Source organism: Plectropomus leopardus, chromosome 11 (assembly GCF_026936395.1).
Source record: "Plectropomus leopardus strain MGB_pleo_1.0 chromosome 11, ASM2693639v1, whole genome shotgun sequence".
Classification (NCBI taxonomy): domain Eukaryota; kingdom Metazoa; phylum Chordata; class Actinopteri; order Perciformes; family Serranidae; genus Plectropomus; species Plectropomus leopardus.
In genome coordinates, this window is record NC_142186.1 from 987853 (window position 1) to 1003963 (window position 16111).

A 16111-nucleotide genomic window follows, 5' to 3' on the forward strand; every position below is an offset into this window, starting at 1 on the left:
AATACATTAGTATAAGCATAGATAAAGTAACCTTGGAACCCTCATAAAAGAATTATTGACTGTCGTATTTAACTGCATTATTTTGTGTGCCTAATAAAGTGGTGTGTGTGTGTGTGTGTGTGTGTGTGTGTGTGTGTGTGTGTGTGTGTGTGTGTGTGTGTGTGTGTGTGTGCACGCGTGCATGCGTGCGTGCACGTGCGTGCATGCATAGACCAAGGGTGCAAGCGCAGAGGAAGTTTGCCCAGTCTCCTCCCAGCTCTCCAGGATCTCCAGTGTCTATAGCACCAGCACGAAGTAACCACAGCCACAACCTGACCGTAGTCACCTGTCTGACAAGACGCCGACCCAAGACTGAGGACTTCCTGTCTTTCCTCTGTCTGAGGGGTAAACTACAAGCACATATGCCAACCACACACCATAGTGGTTAACTATTTAAACCACTCAGGGTGGTAAAACAACTGACAAGCAACAATTCAATAAAACACATGGAAAATACATAGAAAAAAGTACAAAGAAAACAGTGATGCCGAGGCCACATTACAAAATATCAGACATATCTCAGATGATGATAACAGTATATCAAAATTTTTCATCAAAAGCAGTAAAAAAGTAACTCCTGTTATATTTACAAAAACAACTGATATATTAATAAACATATTTTCATTTATAAAGATATGTGTGTCTAGAAAAACATACATATACATACACAGCAAATGCCCTTAAGATACAACCAGCATTATTTATTTGAGGGGAAATGTTCGATTTTATGCTCTTAAGTCAGACCTCTGGGTATAAGAGTTTGAAGAGTAAAAATATGAAAGCTTACCCTTCAAAGTAAGAGTCAGTATGTTTCCATGAACAGTTAAATGGGGCTATGGTTACAGCTCCACTAGGCCATTTAATTGGACTACTGTCCAATACAAGCACGGCTATATAAAATGGATAGCAGAGATGGAATTACAGTCGATTTATCGTCCTATCATGAGCTTTAATAATCTTACAACAGATGATTAAAACCACTGATGCCATGATTTTTCAAATTAAATACTTAAATCAAAATATTAAAAACTAAAAATGTTGCCTCGTCTTTCCACCAAATAACAGAAAATGTAAACATGCTGCGTGTTTGAATCACCTCCTCCTCTAAGAGGTCTGACATACTGGATGGGAATGTATCTCAGAGAGGCCACAGGGTGATCAGCTGCTCTGAAAAGCACTGCCATACTCTGCTGATCCTGGTTCTGGATGCAGCTCCTGGGTTCTGCTATTCTGGTTTGTAGTGCTTTTTGTCTTTTTCCTACATATGTTAAACCACATGGACATTTGATGAGATAAATTACATTCCTTGGGGAGAACGGTAAAATGCCTTTTATTTGTTATTGTTTTTCCTGTTATCAGGTGAGAGTATGTAGTACATGTACATGTGACAATGCCATGAGTGCATGAGTCACACTGGTATTTTCTGATAGAAGATCAAAGGAAGTGGTATTATTAGTGGGGATGAGATCAGATATTACCAGCATTTGTTTGAAGTTTGAGAGGTGTTTGAAAACTATTTTGGGTTTATCATTAAAGTTATTTTTAAGTCGTGGATCAGAGCTCAAAATGTGCCAGTGATTTTCAAAATCTTTCCCAAGAACATATAGCACCTGGGACCATACTTTGTCCACCCTCTGCCATGTTTTTTTGACCAATCTTGCTTATTTATAACAGAAATGTGTATCTCAGTAAAGTGTTTCTCTGAATGCCATATTTCTGTTTTTCACATTATTCAAGTCAGCAAAAAAATCCATCATGGCGGACTTTTAAGATTCAACAGGCTTTTTGTAAAGCACATTGAGCTGCATATGTGTGCCAGATTTCAACTCAATCTGACTTTCGTTGTGAGGGGCGTGCCTTTTCAAAATGATTTTTTGTGTATTAATTTGACCACACCATGTCATATATTGGTGTAAAATTCTAAAGAAGCATTTTCACATAACTTTCAGTTATTTGGTCAAGTTTTGTGTTTCTAGCTCATTCCAGCTCAAGGCAAATTGATCAGTGTCTGTCAACAAATAGTACGCCAATAAACCGGCACAAACTTAATAGGGTTCTGCTTCATTGGAGCTTAAACCCTAATAATAATAAATTAGCACAAACTCAATTGTTTTGCCCATTAGGAACTTGAACCCTAACAATTATAACAAATTGATGCAAACTGAATAGGGTTCTGCACTTTCAGAGCTTAAACCCTACTAATTTGGCACAAAATGGGTAGGCTTCTGCTCATTTGGAGCTTAAACCCTGACAATAACAACAAACTGGCACAATCCTTAAAGGTTCTGCCCTTTTATGACTTAAAGCCTAAAAACAACTGAGTTGCATAAGAATCCCACAGTTCTTTGTGGTAGCCATACCACTGTAACTGAACGCACTTTCTCCTTCACTTTAGGTTCAGCAGCGTTACCTAGCAACATGGCCTATTTAGCAAGTGGACGAGCGAAGGAGCCAGCTGGCACTCAGCATCGTACTTCCTGTCTCTCCACCAATCACAGGACTGCAGCTAAGGGGAAGAACATTAGCCAGTTGAGCCGAACATCAGGTATTCATCCACTGCCCTTTCTGTGCATCTGCCTGTGAGGTGTAGAATTTCATGTAGGGGCGGATTTATTTACTTAACTACTGTCACAACAGTCTAAATGAGCATGTTATATATTTCAATACTCAAAATGAAAGAAAGGAAAGAAACATGGTCCACAGGTATGTGAACACAATGACAACCCCCGCCACAGCTGGTAATGATTATACTTCACATGCCTCTTATGCATCAGTGGAGGTAACAGAGGTCAGTCCTCAAGGGGGCTATACAGAGCTAATCAGAGTGTTGCAATGATCACAGTGATAAACAAGCTGTTTGTGGAGGGACGTGTACTAATGTACTTTCTGCACAGAAAGAAAAAATAAAGAAAACAAACAACCCATTATACAGATCCGTTACTGCCCCCTATTAATTAAAATATAGGCTAATTGTTCCTCCTAAATATTAACATTGATTCTTATTCTTTATTATGTAAGTTAAAAAAAGCATGTCATTGAGTGCCAAATAACTGATTGATTAAAGTGGGCTGCTGGCATACCATTATTAGTTTTACAGGGAGCAAAAAGCGATGTGACTAACAATTGTATTTATGAGTGCTGAACTCATAAACAGTTAGTATAATCAGTATTCAAGGGGCCAGTATAGAGCCATTCACATCTCATCCTGTTGTGACTTTTTAATAAAGTTCCCTCCACATACCTCTCCATCAGACTGTGCTGGATGTTGTCAGGTGACCCAAACAATAGCGGAACCTGGAAACTGGATCTCCAGCCAATATCAGATACAAGACGATGAGTGACTCATTAACTTGCTGGCTGCAGAAGCATTACTGGAAATAACACCACCCTTTCCAGGCTCAGTCCCTCTGCCATTGTGGAGCCGGAGCTGCCAGTCTGAGACCAACCCATGAGGAATATTCCTGACCCAGGCTTGGTGCTGAGCTCAAGACACAGAATTGTTGCATTCCTGTTATTTCAGAGCCCTGGATGGTTGTCCAGTGTCAGAGGAGACGAGGTAGGAACCCCTCCTGTACTCTTCCATCTGGGTCTACACACCCTGACAACAGGTTTGAAGTGTTGGGGAAGCTAGAGCAACTCCATGGACAACTACATCCTGGAGCCTTCAGTCATTCTAGTGCAGCTGCTTCCAAGAAAAAGTGGAGCCCCTCAGTCTGCAACTTCTGGTCCCCATGAACTGCACTGGCACTCCAAACCTCAAATCTCCAAAGTCATTCAGCCATCGACACAAATGACAGCACTGTGCCAGTGACATCTATGTGTTTGGTCCCCACATGTGGTCGTGGTATTGGCTGCCTCAGCTGGCTGCTGTCACTGCACAGCTGGCTTTTATTGACAGTTTTAACCTTGGGAATGAAAGCAGTTATTCGGAAGTGATGGCATCCATCCAAACTGGCAAGGGCCATAAATACTGTCCAGGAACGTTTCATATTGTGTCACCCACCCAGGAATTCTATTAGCTTGCACCCGAAACAGTCCCCTGACACCCACCCACTATGACCAGTCTATTGAAGTTCCAGGGGACTAAGCACTAGTCCAATGTGTTCTTCATGTTCCGCTTTTGCTGCTGTCAAGACCCTCTAGCAACCCTATTCTCCAATTGATGACATTGCTATTTACAATAGCTCTTGGATGTTAAACACAACTTGTAACCTAAGTGCCACCCAGTCCAGTTACAACACTGACAAACTGGTTTGGACACCACCCACCATCTGGACAGTCATCTCTACTGTCTACAACCCAAGTGATCTATAACAGCAGGCCTTACTGTGCTGAGCTCAGGGGGGAGCTAATACCTGCAATGTACATCACTTTAAAGGGAAATCCGCTCATCTAACATTGCATCTAAATGCTACTCTCAAACAAACTGGCTATCTAAATATAAGATTGCTTTGCAGCAAATCTTAAATAAAATAATGAACACAGTTTTGGAAATAAGTTACTTTTTGTGGTAACTGAGACAGTGTTATCCAGAGCTGGGTCTGCTGCTTTAGTGGCCATTACACTGCCTGCTTTACACATTTCCATCTACCTCAACCCTTGAAGTGCTCTCTCATTTCCTTTGGGAATTTTTATTTCATTTGAATAGATTGAGTTCCTTAATCTAGTCGATGCTTTAATTTTTATACTGTCAGTTAAACAAGCTACACATTCCAAAGGTCATATTCTAGACTTGGTGCTTATTTCTGGTTTCTGCACAGAGAATGTCAAGTTTGTAGATGTCTTTCTATTAGACCATAAAGCAGTTATTTTTGAAGCTCCTTTGCCATCTTCTTTAGTTTCACAACCTTACAGCACCACTTGGTCCCACATTTTTAATGATCCTCTTTTCAAAGTCACTGTCTTTCTATTCTTGACCTCATTGCTCCTGTAAAAACCCTATAGCTAAAATCAAACTCATTTCCATAGCTTAATGATCACACTGCATCTCTGAAACAGTAGTGCAGAACACAAATAGAACAATAGAACAAGTCTGCTGCCTTTCACACTATACAAAGAACATATAATAAACTTACAGTGAAGATCAGCAAGATCAGCATATTTCTCAGATATAACTTCCGCAAACAATCATAACCCCAAAGTCCTTTTTGATATCAACAACTCTGTTCTTAAGGGGTCCACCAGTACAGACCTAGAAACAGGTCATGATTTTGAGAATTTACTGCTTGTTTTAGTAATAAGACAAAGAGCATTCAATGCCAGATTTCACCTGATCCAAGAAATCTACTCACCATCAATAATAATCTTGTCTCCCTCACCCAGTTTCAAATCATTAACATCTCAGCATGAAGTGTAGCTTGAAGCATGTGTGTTTGTGGACTTGTGTGGACCATGTTTCTGGCTTCATGATTGAGGCAGGGGTGTTGTAATTCATCCAACAAAATGCTTTAATCACATTTTTCTCTTTACTTAAATAAAAATATTTTTCTGTCTCTGCATCTGTATGTGTTCTGCGACCCACAGCGCAGCAAGACTCAAGGTCTTTGAGAGGGAGGCCTGGAGGCTCTGCAGCGGTCACTTCCCTCTGCCCTCTAACTGCCAGGGCACAGAGAAGAAGAGAGAGAGAGAGAAGAGAGGAGGAGAAGCAGAGGAGGAGGAAAGAGGGGATGGAGGAGGGCAGGAGAGTAGGATCTGAGAGACACCTCCTGAGACCTCGCCAGCTCTCCCTACAGGTCAGGAGGACTAACAAGGTCTGATCATCCTTTCTCTATGCTTCTCTATCTGAAAGTTCTGTGTGTGCTTGTATCATCAGTATCATGAAGATTGAATATGACAATGTAAGATGTGCTCTTTTTATCTTCTGTTTACAAATTTAAGATTTCAAAGCCTCAAAAGTAAAAATGTAGCCTTTTCATCACATTCATCTCAGGAATCATTCCGGTATAATCCTATATGTCACCACAGGCAGGAGCACTGGCAGAGGGTGTAGGGTGTGCAGAGGGTGCACAGGATGAGGGTGTGCAGAGAGTGCAGGGTGTGCAGAGGGTGCACAGTGTGCAGAGGGTGCAGAGGATGAGGGTGTGCAGAGGGTGCAGGGGGCGCAGAGGGTGCAGAAGATGAAGGGTGTGCAGAGGGTGAAGGGGGTGCAGAGGGTGTGAACACACCTTTGCCCTGAGGATTCCATCAGCAGTTTTCACACACAACACAAAACATTTGTACCAATGCAATAAAATTAAAGATGACAGCTTTATTTTCATTACTTTTCATTTATAAAGACAACACACATTAATCAACAGTTCTCTAAATGTGCCAGTGTTAGCCAACTGGCTAATTTTCAAGTGCAGTTCTTTGGCTAGATGTTTTAAAATCTATAAAATGATGAAATTCACAAAACAAAGACAGCAGGGTTCCAATAAGACAGCAACAGCTACAACAAACAGGGGATCCTCAAGACACAACACAAGCCATATAAAGCAACAAGAAACAGCAGGACATTAGTGCAAAACAGTAAAACTGCAACAACAAACAGCACAAATAGCCATGCAAGCAGCATGAAGCAGCATCACTCAGCTAAGCATTACATGCAGACATGCAGAGCAGCAATAGCAACTTCACTTAATAAAATGTTAAAAGATGCAGTTACGTGCTAACATTATGTTCATATGCACTAACACACAGTCCATGATCAAAACTTCAGCTGTCAGGAGATGAGCCATGACCAAGACATGACTCTCATCAGTGTGTATGTTTGTGTTTGTGTATTAATAGATTTAGGTTGTTTGTGTCTGGGACCCAAAGATGCCAAGACAGAGTTTGGAAAAGTTTACCAGAGTTTTACCAGAGTAAAAATGAATTAATGAGCAAATGGCAAGCAACATCAGTGGAGGCTGGCAGGCAGGTTGGCATGGGAGGTTCACTCGAACAGGTGAAAAAAACAGTGAGAAGTAGGCAGGCTGTAGCGTTGGTGTGTCACAGGCCAGAACTGCACGAGAGAACAAAAGGCACGAGGGAAATCAAAAAAGTCAACTAGTAAAGAACAAAAAATCAATGTGCATGAGAATCCATGAGAGAAAAAATAACAGGAAGCATACGATGAGGACACAGGGTACTGACTGCAACGGAGTGATCTGGCACTGAAGCATAGTCTCAACAAGGTATAAGAAGGCAGTGTTGATTGTAAGAAGGAGGAACATGTGCGCCTCATCAGAGTAGACAGCCATGCCTACCGCTGCACACACACACACACACTGCAAACAAAGGACTGGGGGAGAAAAAAGGTGGAGAACACAGAAAAACACACACACAGCTCAAAGACTAAACAAAACCATAACATTTACAAATTTATAGAAGTCAAAAACCACTGTGTTGGCCATGTGTTGTGTTTGTGTGCAGTATGAAATTAGTAAAAACTATGAGGACTGTCTTTGAATGTGTGTCTGTTGGCTACAGCCACTTGGTGTTCTATAAATCTGTGGACTCTAATAACATAGCAGCAAAACAATAGCTAATAGCTTACATTATATGTGACTGAGTGGCTCCAAATCAGTTCTAAATGTTAAATGATCTAATGTCTCAATACACTAAATAAAGTGTGCCACCACATAGGCCACAGAGAGCACACTAGGATTGTAATGGTATGAGATTTTTCCCAGTGTCATGGTATATGGTATTACACAATTATTAATGTTGTGAATTATAATGACCCCTAAAGGATTGAAAATATAAAAATGAAGAAGCTCATTTGGATGTGGGGCCTAACTTACTTGTCAAATGTCAAATGACTGTGACAGTCAGTGGAATTACACTGACCAGATCCGTCACGTGATGCTCACAGGACCAGAAGGACTTTTCTCCACTGACTTACATCAGGACAGAGACATCTGTAAATCAGTGGATAATTTTTTTGTGAACGTCAAACCCCTGCGAAACGACTAATTTCACTATCTGGACTTAAGCCATCCAGTTTTATAACATTTGGAAAGTCTAAAAGAGCTGCAAGATCAGTTTTTTAGACCACCATTCAAGCTAGCAAAGCACTAAACCAGAAGTTAGTTGCTCCATCAGCGGAAGTTACCCACACAGGCACACTCGACTGTGCTCCGCTGCAGTTAGTGTTTAGTGTGCATGCCTCATGGGCCCATAGAGCCAGGTATTTTACACTAAAAAAGAGCTTTTCTTTACTTCAATGCAACAGGAATGAACGGGTCCCCGCCTCCATTACTGCATCCAGACTTTAATACATGCATAGGGGAAGTTTGGTGTGTGTTTCTTTATGGGGTCAGAGTATGTGTGTAAGTCAGGGGTAACTGAACAGATGGATAACGCAGATGAAGCCAAAGTGATCCTACACAGCTGATTTGATTTTTTTTGTGCCACTACATGTGTGTGTGGTTCAAGCTTAAGAGTCCTACAGATAATTGGGGAGAAAAAGAGATGGCCATGTGCCTTTGAGATTTTTGAGATTTTCGAGATATCGGTGGCTTTTTAAAAAAAAAAAAAAAAGAAAAAAGAAAATGTACAGGGTATGATAATTGTCAGTTTACATACCACATTATACCGTGAAACTGGTATACCGCTACAACCCTAGTGCACACCTCTTTATTTAGGCTTTTAAGACTCAATATTATGTAAATATTTAAATCATAAGTTGTTTTGTTAATCACTTCCATGTCATATGAAGCAAAGTCTCATATTGAGTACTTTCACTGCTGCACATATAGTACATGAACCAAGACAGCAGATTGCTTGGAGACACCTACACAGTGTGTGTACCAGACTCAACGCTCTGCACTGGTTGTTGTGTTCTGTAAAGATAGGACGGTGTGTGTTGTATGCCCTGGTATTTTTATGCTGGTGATTATATAAGACGTGTTCTCTAAATGCCTGTTGCACCCCCTGCTGTGTCAGTATCTCCCTTGTTATTTATTGTCATCCATTTTTGTTTAATTGCTAATTGCATTATTTGGGTTTTAGCCTCCTTTCTGGGTCCTTCTGGTAAACCTATAAATGCCATTTGCTGACTCATTGATGTTTCTTGGTATATAACTTCTACCAACTGTAAGTGCAAAACCATTGGCAGGAATGTGTATCACAGCTATAGAGTATAGTTGTGTTGTCAGCCACATCGGACACCAGAAATGTTGGTTGGTGTTCCAGACAGCTGTCAGAAAAAGGGGGATAAAAGAGACGTCTTCAGACAGTCTCTACTGGAAGATGTTCGAAATGTTGTACTTAGTTGTTCACATGAAGAGCTACAAGAATAGTTGTTTCAAGAATGGATAAAGAGAGCCAGAGAAAGTCTCAGCTGACCAATGACAGTTATTCAATCGTTTGGCGACCATCTTTAAGAGGCATACTGGCAGTTTAAGTCATGTCTGTATTTGAGCAATCAAATTAAACTTCCCTTAAGCTGATTATGCTGCTGTTTTACTGGGCCTGTGAAGAACAGCAGTCCATCTGTTTACGCAATCATGCTCATAGCTGGCCTTAACGTGAGCTATAATGTTCTTCTGTTGCAGGTTGCCCTGATGACCGGACTCTCTGAACAAAGACCCTCCTGTGTCGGCTCAGTTCCTTTCTTAAAGCCTAGCACAGGGGTGGGCAGCAGATGCTCCCCCAAGCCCTGCAGAAGGCCTAGCAATACCTGTAAACCAAGATTCCAGGAAAGCAACAACAAACACCTCTCCAGGCACAGCAAACAGCAACTGCCTCGCAATCAGCACCTTCCTCTTCCCCACCCCACAGTCTCTAACTACTATAGCAACCCAAAGAGCCTCAGTTGTCTCCAGAACTCAGAAAAACATTCAAGCAGGACTTCAGATCAGATAGCATTGACCAATGGCTCAGTCATCAGACAGCTGAGTGAGAACCCTGGGGTCCTCAGGTTGTCCAGAAGAAGGAGAGGCCTCCCACCAGACACCAGCTCTAGCCTCCGGAATCACGTATCTTCAGACAACAACTCATCAAAGAAGTGCCGGACAGTGCAATACGAAGAAGGTGATGTCCCATTGATGGACAGTGACTGCCATATAGGTGAGATACCACTGAGGAAGACAGACGGTGCTAAAGACGTTAGAGAGGGGTATGTAAGTAATACTGGTGAAATTACTGGTAGTCGTGATAAGGAACTTAGACTAAATAAATGTGGCCATGTTGGAGAGATAAGACCAGAGAGGGGCAGTCGTATTAGTGAAGATCTACAGGACAAGGTGAATGTTAGAAAATTGAGTGTGACCAACGTCGCTGCTCCGGAGCCTTCTCAAGAAACGGTCAACTTTACCAACATCATCACAAACTATGACATCAGCCCTGTCAGTGAGGTCATATGTAGACATGTGAGAGATAAAAGGCTCCAGAGGAATCAGCGTGCTTCAGCCACAGTCCCTAAGCTATTAAGCAGGACCACTGATTCTAGGACTGTTACCAGAGCTGCTAAAGCTAGGACCACTCAAACTAAAGCTGCTATCAACTCAGTGACATCAATACACATACACACTGACCCACCAGCCACTTATCCTGCCAAGCACACTGCTAAAAGTACTAACAAAGGTGCTAGCAAGGACATTACCAAGTGTACTTCACCAGCCAGCAGTTATTCTGTCCACAATTCCAAAGGTGCTGCAAAAGATGCTTTAAAGGGTACCACAGAGGACTCGAGAAAGGACAGTCCGTCAGTCAGTAGCTGTTCTAGCACTTCCAAGGGCTCAACAAAGGGCCTTAACCAGACCAAGTCTACTACCTCAGCCATCAAGACCAGGTCCAGCCCTAGAATCCTTCTGAAGCGCTAACAAACACCTGGGCCCACATTCACTATTTGCTCTATTTAGAATTGTTGTTGAAGAAAACAACATTGAATACTGTTGATCATTAGCACTGCATGGTGATGGTTGTCGGCTGGTAGGATAGTAACATAGTGACTATGTACTGTTCTTTGCGTTTGTCAAGGGTTGTCGGATCATTTTAATTCAATATAGATAAAATGAATCATGAAGAGACAAAGCAGAATGGCAGACACCTTGTATAATGGATTGTAGAGTGAAGAGTCACTGTTTTTGGATGCTTCCCTGCTGTGTCTGGAAAAGTAGCTTGATATTTTTGTATCATTATATTCACTTAGAAAAGGCACTGTTTTATCAAAGCACATAGTTTCACTGGAGTCAGTCTACTGTACAGTTTTCAGTAGATCACTGAAACCTCATTCCCACTGCACAAAAAAACACAATACCTGCTGCCATCTGGCTTTTTAATGCAATGGCAAAGTGTACAATCGCATTCACACCCTGGTCAACAGTGTACAGTAGATTTGTGCGGCATTGATGGAAACCAGCACGATGCAATGACATGCCACCACTGATTAGCCTCTGTCTCCACCTAAGCAGCGCTCAAACATCCATCCAGTTTAGTCTGCACTGAGTTTAAAGGACAGAATGACTAAGTAAGAGATGTATGAAGAGAGGTAACCATGGTTAAGTTTTTACAGACCTCTGTCATTGCTGTCTGTCTGCTGTTTACCTTTCTGAGGACTTTTCTTAAAGATATTGGTGAATGAGGCCCAGTGTTTTCAGACTGATAACATAAGTTCCTAAGGATTTTTCACTTAAAATCTTCACCCGGATTGAAGGATAGGTTCACATTTTTTAAAGGCCATCTTAATACAAGTGAATTGCTCCTCTGAACAATAAATCAGGTTTTACTCGCTGTAATTGTTGTTCCTGCTCATAGGAGTCATCTTCAGTGAAAGTGACATTAACCACAGTTCTGTGCAAAAACAATCTGATAATGAGCTGAAGATAATTTGAAGCTTTAGCAGTCTACATATTGTGGAATGTATATTCATTTATGTGACTGTGAGTTTTTTTTCTCACAATGATTTTTCCATTAGGGAGGGCTCTTTTAACCCTTTCAAACCTGATCAAATTGGTTTGATTTCTTTCAGAAATATAGGAAGATGGCAATGAGTAACAAAAGAAGAAACAACCAAGAAAATGGCAAGAAACTTGTAAAAAGTTCAAGATATATATGTGTGTGTGTGTGTGTGTGTGTGTGTGTGTGTGTGTGTGTGTGTATACAGTACTGTGCAAAAATCTTAGGCCACCATAGATTTTTTGTTTTAGAAAACATTTATTGCTAAGTCTCTTTATGAAGATACAAAGAATACAGAGAACATGTACAATGTTTAAAACAGCAATAAAGTCAAAACAAAATGGTTCCTCTGACTGAAGTCAATATTTAGTGTGAAACAAGGAATCATACAACCATAACAAAAGGTAGCTCAAACAATCAATATTGACATTTGGACATTTCTTGAATGCTACCTGGTGTAAATACACCAGATTAGTATGGTAAATCTCATAATGCCTGCCTAAGCGAGTTCAAGACATGCTAAGTGGAAAGGGAGGCCACAGTAAATATTTGCAATGTAAGCCTGATGAGGCTGTTTTATTCTGAAATATTTGCATTTTTAATACTGTATACTGGTTGTGTTTTAGTAAAGAGACTACTGAGAAATAAATATGTATGGTCCTTATAACCTTGCTAAAATAACAAAGTTCAAAGTGGCCTAAGACTTTTGCACAGTACTGTATATATATACTGTATATATATATATATACATCAATAAACAAGTCATTAAAAGTTCTAATAATTTTGTAACATAACATTACTTATGTAATAAAGATCATTTTAAATATAGTTTTCCTCTAGCTGTTCTCTTTGCCCCTAGACATTTTCTCTTAGCTCTTTTAAAACAATTTTCAAAATCTATTTCTTGCAATTTGTGAAACATTTCTGACCTGCGTTGTTGGGGCAACTGTGACTCAGAGGTAGAGCACATCGTCCTCTAATCGGAAGGTCAGCTGTTCAATCCCTGGCTCCTCTGGGCAAGCCACCAGTGTGTGAATGTGTGTGTGAATGGGTGAATGTCACAACGTAGAGTGAAAGTGCTTTGAGTGGTCAATAAGACTAGAAAAGCGCTATACAAGTACAAGTTGATCATTGCCCCCCCCCCATGATTTAGAAAGAAATCGCACCAATTTGCCCAGGGTTCAGAGGTTTAAATACTTGTGACAGGTGTCCGAAAGCAGCACAAGGAAAGTGATGAGGCTTCAGCTTTCAAAGGGTTGATGGACAGTGTGAACAGGAGGAGCGATAAGAGGGAGCTAAACCCTTTTTCGGTGGACATGTGGGCATGTGAGTATCGTTTGAAGACAGACTTAGAAAAAGTGAAACTATCCTTTAAGTAGTCAGTGGCACGTAAGCAAAACAGAAACGTCCAACTGTCCACATGGACCCTGAGCTCCATCACAGCCACCAGGACCTGAGAGAGGCAAACCAGCTGCACAGTCACCAGCCAAACTGGCTTCACCAGCCTGCAGAGGATCAGGACCTCTCAAACTAGCTCTCTACTCAGTGGTCAGCTCTTATTTTCAAATAGCTTACAAGTAAAGTATACAAGAACAAAACTAGTTTGAACTGACTGATTTCTTGTTTTACGCCCACACTGTGGGGGCTGCACACAGATGTGTTATTTCAGTGTCTGTGTGGGTAAGCAAATCTGTCCAAATAGAAAGATGTGTGTGGACAGGCAGGTGAACAAACATAAAACACCTCAGTAAATACAGGTGACATGGTTTGATGAGGCTGTGTGATAAATGAGTGGATTCATCACCACATCAGATACTATCATGGACTCTGTTGAAATGTGAGGAGGTTTTAGGATTACTTCAGGTGCTATCAGGTGCTATTAACTTGCTCATAAGCTGGGGGGTTAAATAGAAAAGTGGTAACAAATCATAACTTTACTTTAAAAAAATGAAATTAATATTGCACATTTCTTTACAGTAAAGCCCCTGTGTGTAGCATTCAAACATGAACTAACTCTGGGGACTCTAAATGAATAGAAAAAATGAAAACAGCCATTTTTTGAGACAGCAGTGGGTGCTGTTGTCCTTTCTTCTGCCATCAAAATCATTTTTAGATTGTCATGATATTTCTACACACAGGAGCTTTAATAAAGTTATTGACAAATGTGTTTGTAAATTAGTTAATTATACTCTGTTCAGATGACATATCCTCTCGGTCAGATCAGTGCATTTGCTCACCAGCACGTTTAACTAACTTATGGTTTCCTCAGTACGATAAATTCTTTGTCAATATATTTTTTTGAGCTGTTGTTTTGGTTCTGAGTACTTTCAACACAGAGCACGAAAGTTGCTATAAAAAGCAATATGATTTTTATAGGGAGGGCGAGGTCCATTTTTCTAAGCTTTCACACAGTGAGAAAAGGCATCAACCAATCACTTTGCATAATCCTCAGCCATTATCCCATTTTTGTAAGCCAAAACTGCAAACTGTAAGCCAAAACTGCAAACTCTATTACTCCTTTATTACCTTTTTAACTCCAAACTCTGTTAAAACTTTGCACAATAAGAGACATAGACACTGCAAAACTGTTTACCAGAGGGAACTCAAATTCTCACAGAGTAGTTCATAAAAAGAAGCTCCATAAAATAGTTAACCGTACCCTAGGCTTGACAAATTGACCTCAGACAGCTCTGGGTCAGCGGGATCCTGGTAGTCCTAAATTCGCATCACTGCTGTTAAATCTATTTGCTTAAAAACCTTTGATTGAAAATGCATTGTATCTGTTGCAACTTTGCATTGCTGCTGGTATGAATAGTTTTGATCTGAAATCTTTGCAGGCAGGTATTTTGTCTTTTCGTGTTAATAATTCATCACACTTCAGGTGTAGAAAGGCCTGTTGTGTATGGTTAGAGGACGTGCATAAAACTGTACTCAATGCAGTTGACTTTAAAAGATATTAATCCTCATTAGTTCAACGACAATACAAAAATGGGATAGTGTTTAAACTTACATAAAAACAGAAAACTGTGATTTGCATTTCCTGGGTTCTGGTAAGATTTCAGAAAGTTTAACACAGTTCACTTACACATACTACCCACACTGATGCGATACAAAGCTGGTTAAAAATTTGGGAAGTATCCCTTTAACATTGGCAGCTACATGATGGAAAATGCTTCCTTTTTAAACTGAAGAAGATGTTGGTTTTGCATGAGTTTTAAAGCTGGATGACAGGACTCCCCCCCTTAAAGTACACAATGCTAAGCAGTTTACAGACGATGTGGCTTCCTGATAAAGATTCACACTGTGTATGACGTGTGATTACTAGTTTATTGAACATCTCACTTATTCCCACTCACACATTCTAAAGAAGGGATGCTACATGCTGCGTGGGTGGAGCCACACAAAATGAGTTTCTGCCAGATTTTTCAATATTTATTGTAACATTTTTTTCCTTTGACACATCTTGGCTAAATGGCCTTTCATGGAAAATCATAAAATGGGTATGTGGTCAATCCAGCTGACCATGTGCTGGTTTCAGTAGTCAAGTTCATTTGAAATGGTTTGGAGTTCATTTGAAAAACAAACATTTTTGTTTAAAACTACCACTTCATTGAACATCTGCCATGACTCTTCTAGCCGTCTTGAAAAATTTTAAGTGCAAAAATGTGCAAGAGATTTATGTTTTTTGCAGATACTGACATTTCATGTGGACAGAGTTTTTCTTTAATTTTCACAGCAGCCATGGAGCTCACTGATTTGAGTTCTCCAGCTGAGACTGAGGTCCTTCCACAGCAAATGAGTTCATGCCTTTATTCCTGACCGTGAATTTATGTTGTCTCATACATGTTAATGCATCTGTACAGTGTTACTGAAGTTGTTGTCAGTCAGTTGTTTTGTGTTATTTCTGTCATTGTGTGCTCATTTTACAGTAAGAGCAAACTCTGTCAGCCACAAGGAAATATGATAACATGAAACACATGAAACAGCAAATATTGGTGCAGCGACATCTAAGGTAACTGTAAAAAAAAAAAAAACCTGTATAAATGTGAATTATTTGAATTAGAATTTGCAATAAAATCACTTTGAATATTTATCTGCCGGGTGCATTTTTTCTATTTATTCTATTTTTCTTTTCTTTTTTATTATAGTGATCTTAATAAACAGTCTATGGTGGAGCCTCAGTTTTAATCCAGCAGGTGGCGATGATGAG

The 16111-nt window shown here is 40.3% G+C and overlaps 1 protein-coding gene across 3 annotated transcripts in view; it reads left to right on the forward strand.

Annotated features, from left to right (window-relative positions):
- The window catches only part of LOC121945340 (uncharacterized), a 31369-nt gene extending 15413 nt beyond the window's left edge, over positions 1 to 15956 (forward strand). Inside the window, exons 5-9 of one of the 3 annotated variants that reach the window (XM_088084937.1) lie at positions 212 to 384; positions 2435 to 2584; positions 5563 to 5789; positions 9558 to 10071; positions 11975 to 15956. In XM_088084937.1, the coding sequence (XP_087941063.1) occupies positions 212 to 384; positions 2435 to 2584; positions 5563 to 5789; positions 9558 to 10071; positions 11975 to 11982 (1072 nt within the window). In that variant the 3' untranslated portion in view covers positions 11983 to 15956. Of the gene's footprint in view, positions 1 to 211; positions 385 to 2434; positions 2585 to 5562; positions 5790 to 9557 lie in introns of all 3 variants that reach the window. The other 2 variants (XM_088084936.1, XM_088084935.1) reach the window with 2 other exon arrangements.
- The last annotated feature ends 155 nt before the right edge of the window (positions 15957 to 16111 follow it).